At 38.7% G+C, this 4,434-nt stretch overlaps 1 protein-coding gene across 1 annotated transcript; it reads right to left on the minus strand.

Moving 5' to 3' along the window:
• Positions 1-300: 300 nt before the first annotated feature.
• Positions 301-3,379, minus strand: LOC110899685 (transcription factor MYBS3). Its single transcript, XM_022146574.2, has 4 exons — positions 2,884-3,379; positions 1,567-1,775; positions 751-1,260; positions 301-660 (listed from the first exon to the last, which is right to left on the minus strand). Exons 1-3 carry the CDS (start codon positions 3,179-3,181, stop codon positions 754-756), a joined length of 1,014 nt encoding a protein of 337 aa, XP_022002266.1. The 5' UTR covers positions 3,182-3,379; the 3' UTR covers positions 301-660; positions 751-753.
• Positions 3,380-4,434: the final 1,055 nt, after the last annotated feature.

A 4,434-nucleotide genomic window follows, 5' to 3' on the forward strand; every position in this document is an offset into this window, starting at 1 on the left:
ATTCAGATGTTGCCAAACAGCCCCTTAATGGTTCAGACTGTTTGTTTTGAGAGCAAATATTTGAATGGTTCAGACATTTGCCTCTGAATGGTTAAGTTTTATACCGAGTCGGAATAGTTAAGACCTGTAATCTGAATTGGTCAAATATTTCTCTGAACGGTTAAACAATATACTGACTCTTAATGGTTCAGACCTCTTCATAGTTCAGCACTTAATGGTTCAGATCTCTTATTGATTCAGCACTTAACCATTCAGAAGTTGTCAAACAACCCTGAGTTTGTGATGATGATAATTATCAAATTCAAACAATATTTCTCAAATAAAGATAATAATGTTAAACATACTCACTTCAAAACTTAACAATTTTAATCATACCCATGACGCCATTAGTAAACTCACAAGTCACAACTATGGTTGTTTAATAGCTCGGTGACTCGAAACTCGCTCCTACCAACTCAAAACTCGCTCCAACATCAGCGCGCTCCTACCAACTCAAAACTCGCTCCAACATCAGCGGAACACGAGCAAAGGTTTGCTCACTCGGTCCTTTATAGGTTTAAGACTCTTGGAACAGGTCAACTTTAAAGGTAGTCCAAAGCAGACTAGTTCAACTTCAACTATTTCCAAACATAAAACTCCAAAAAGAACCCACACAACAGGCTGAAAATTATAGTCATGTATACAGATTAGTTAACCCTACAACATAAATAAAAAATTAAAAAAAAAAACTCCTTAAATTATGTTTTTTACCATCTAAACTGCATGAATAGGACTATGGTTTGAATCCAATCTAGAACTTCTTTGACCCGGATTACTCGCATGGAACGCAGACTGCCCGCTCAATCCTCCAACCACTTTAAGCGAACTCGGTGCACCGTCACCGATCGACTCCCCTAACGTCAACTTCGACATGCCAACAAGATCATCGACATTTATCGGGCTCTTCGAATGAACCGCTGTTGGCTTGATAACCTCGTGAGACTCTGTTTGAAGCGAAGAAGCTTGATCTTGACCGGACCCCGGTCCGGGCCAGTAGGGGATCGCGACCGGTATGAATGAAGACACGTATGCTGGAAACATGACGGGATACATGTATTGTGATGGTTCGAGATTTAGTGGTGCGGGTGTCGGTTCAACCGTGGTTGAGTTTGCGGAATCCATTGACTCGCCTTCTTCTTCTTCTTCTAGCGTTGGTATGGTCAATGGGTTGTTTATGGATGGCGTCTCTGGTTGCGACGGGTTCATATGAGTGTCTTGACCCTACACATATTTAAGAAACAAAAAAGAGACATGAATTAAATGATCAACTCGTGATGGATTTGATAAGCAATACATATATTTTTTTATAATTAGTTACGGGCCAAACACTGTATATACATGTGGCCAGTTCAAAGATTTGGGTTCAGTAATATCTCAAACGGGTTGAACCGAAAGACATAGTTCAAAGAGTAACGCATTTTTAAATCACTACAAGTTTATACACACAATCTTAATGTAACTGGGCCTGTTTTGAGCTGTTAACCCAACATGCCCATCATCGAACATGACCACTAAAGTGATACTTACATCATCAGCTACGATGTCAAAGAGGCTGGACCGTCTCTTTCTTCTAGAAACATTGCATTGTCTAATGAAATACTTTTGGGCATGGCTCGCAACTTGAGTTGGCGTTCTTGTGATGACATAATTTCTAGCAATTCCACGCCAATCGCCTTTTCCAAGCTTTTGCAAACCTAATAAGAACATCCTATGTTCTTCCTCTGTCCAAGGAACACCTGCAAACCAAACACAGACACACGTCCCCCTTAAAAAAAAAAGAATAACGCGTGTTTTCGTCAACTCATCATACAGTTGTAAATGGTGTGTGAGACTAATACTTTTATTACTAGGAACCGAGAATACGTTGTGAACTGCGAAAACCGCATAATACAGTTGTAACTTTTGCTTTTAAGTGTGATACACAAGGCCGTTACATAACTCTCTACCAGAATCTCATAAAATCAACAATGCACTACAAACAAGTGATTTATGCATACTTTAAGTTTCATGGATATGTTTCAAGAACAAAAGAAACAAATAAAATTTAAATGAAAAAAATGTTCCACAAATATATTCATCATCATCATACTCAGTAAATCCCACCAATAGCAAAGCTAAGGTAGGGTTTGAGGAGGGTAAAATGTACACAGCCTTACCTCTACCATGTAGGAATAGAGAGGCTGCTTCCAGTGAGACCCCTGGCTCGACAGTAGTCTTGCATCAAGCCTTGGACACAAGGCACATAACACTCAACAATCGGGACAAAGGCCTATTAGTACATGTACCATTTTGTCTTTCGGCTGTCAACACCACCACATGATGCATGATTAACCGTCCGCCTCTTTTAACGTTATTTTCACAAGATTAGTAAAATAACGTTAAAATTAGTGCAATTTCACTTTTGCTCCCAGGGTCCACACATAAATACATTATATGTGCACACCGCAGTTAAATTAAATGATTAAAATCAAATACAATCATGTTATCCTATAGACATATACTCACATAAAAGTTCATAATATTTTGGATCAGAAATTCAACATCAATTTAAAAACAGAAAATGTAATCAATTTAAATTCGGGAAAGATGATTGATTACATGCAAACAATAATACTAATTAACAATAATTTTGCAAAACAAAATGAATTACCTAAAAAATCATCATACCTCATATCTAGTTCTACAAATTTAATCAATTTGATTACTAAAAATTCTAAAATGTAATCAATTTAAACTCAATTACCCACAACCAATACTACAATTCAAGAAAAACTTTACAAAGATATATAATTTAATAAAACAAAACAAAACAAATTAAATTAACATGTCAAATAAAAATCCAACCTTTTTTCCTTTCACGGCTAGAAGACGACCCGGCAACAAAATCCTCCGACCCGTACCCATCACCGGCGGCGTTATGATCCGGAGTATCTCCCGGCGACTCACCGTCACCACCGCCGCCGCCGGAAAACCCATTTAACAAATTGCTGGTTCCGGATCCGGTGTAGTGGGTCAAGTTCCCCATACTTGCACTCTTACGGATCGACCCATCTGTAATCCGGACCCCGAATAACTTCACGCCCCGATTGGGGCAAGTTCTTGAATTGTGCCCGTTGTTGCTGCAATGAGAGCATCGTCTCATGGTTGGTTGATTAAGTGATTGTGTTAGTGAAATGTTATTGGGATTGATTGGATTGTTTGTTGCGGGTTGAAGATAAAATACCCAATAATTGGTTGTTGAATTGGGTAGTGAAGAATTGGGATTTTGGAAGATTGGATTGGAATGGATTAGGGTTTTGGATTGATGTTGGTGGGGAATTTATTAATAAGATTATATGATCAAATCAAGTGTTTTATAGAGAGAGAGAAATGAAGGAGGGTGGACTAAAGTATAAGTTTTTTTTTTTTTTTTGTTCTTGTATTTTTAGTGATTGACAAATGGAGTCCTTGTATTTACTTGAATGAGATGAATTTCTTCGTTGAAAACTATGACCTAATTTGTATTTATGTTTGCATGTTATGTAGTGTGTGATGTACAATGGGAGTGTATTGTATTTTTTAAGTTAGGGCATGTTTGGTTAAGACCATGGGGTATGGTGGGACTTGGGTTGGGCTTGGGTTGGGGCATTGGTTGACACGTGGAATGGGAGCCCCCCACCACTCAAACCCACGCCCATGGGGTATGGTGGGGCTTGAGTTGGGGGCTTGGGTTGGGGGACATGAGTTTGGTTTGGCCATTGAGAGCCTGCCATGTCACTTACTAGCCCGCCCCAAGCCCGACTTCAAACCCACGCCAATGGGGGCCACGCCCAACCCAAGCCCCCGGGGTGGTGGCTTGGACGTTTTCAGCCAACCCACGCCCCAACCCAAGCCTCATACCCCAGGGCCTAAGCTTTTTGAAACAACTTATTGACTTATTTTGAAAAAGTTAGTATAGAGTGACTTATTGACTTATTGTTTTTTTCCTCTTACATATACCCTCATTGCCAAACATCATTTTAGAACTTATGACTTTTCAAAAAGCCAATAAGTCAATAAGTTGTTTCAAAAAGCTTAGCCAAACATGCCCATAGTTTGAGAGTGTATTGTATTCTTTAAGTTAGTTTGATTCTTCATGTCAATACCAGCTAAGAGCTCTTAAGGTTGATTTGCACTGATGACATAAGGTTAAGAAGCGTGTATAAAACAACGTAAGGTTGAAAAGCATGTATAAAGTAAAAGATGTTCATGAACACATATATATAAAGAGTACGTACTACGTAGCATGATTCACTTTCTAAACACCAAAGCTTTCAAAGGTTGTTAAAGCTTCAAGACACAACTGATGCAATAAACTAGCATTGTGTTCTATAAACGATCATTATGATTATTCTTTTGATTATGTTGTAGGATGTT

This window comes from Helianthus annuus, chromosome 13 (genome assembly GCF_002127325.2).
Source record: "Helianthus annuus cultivar XRQ/B chromosome 13, HanXRQr2.0-SUNRISE, whole genome shotgun sequence".
NCBI lineage: Eukaryota > Viridiplantae > Streptophyta > Magnoliopsida > Asterales > Asteraceae > Helianthus > Helianthus annuus.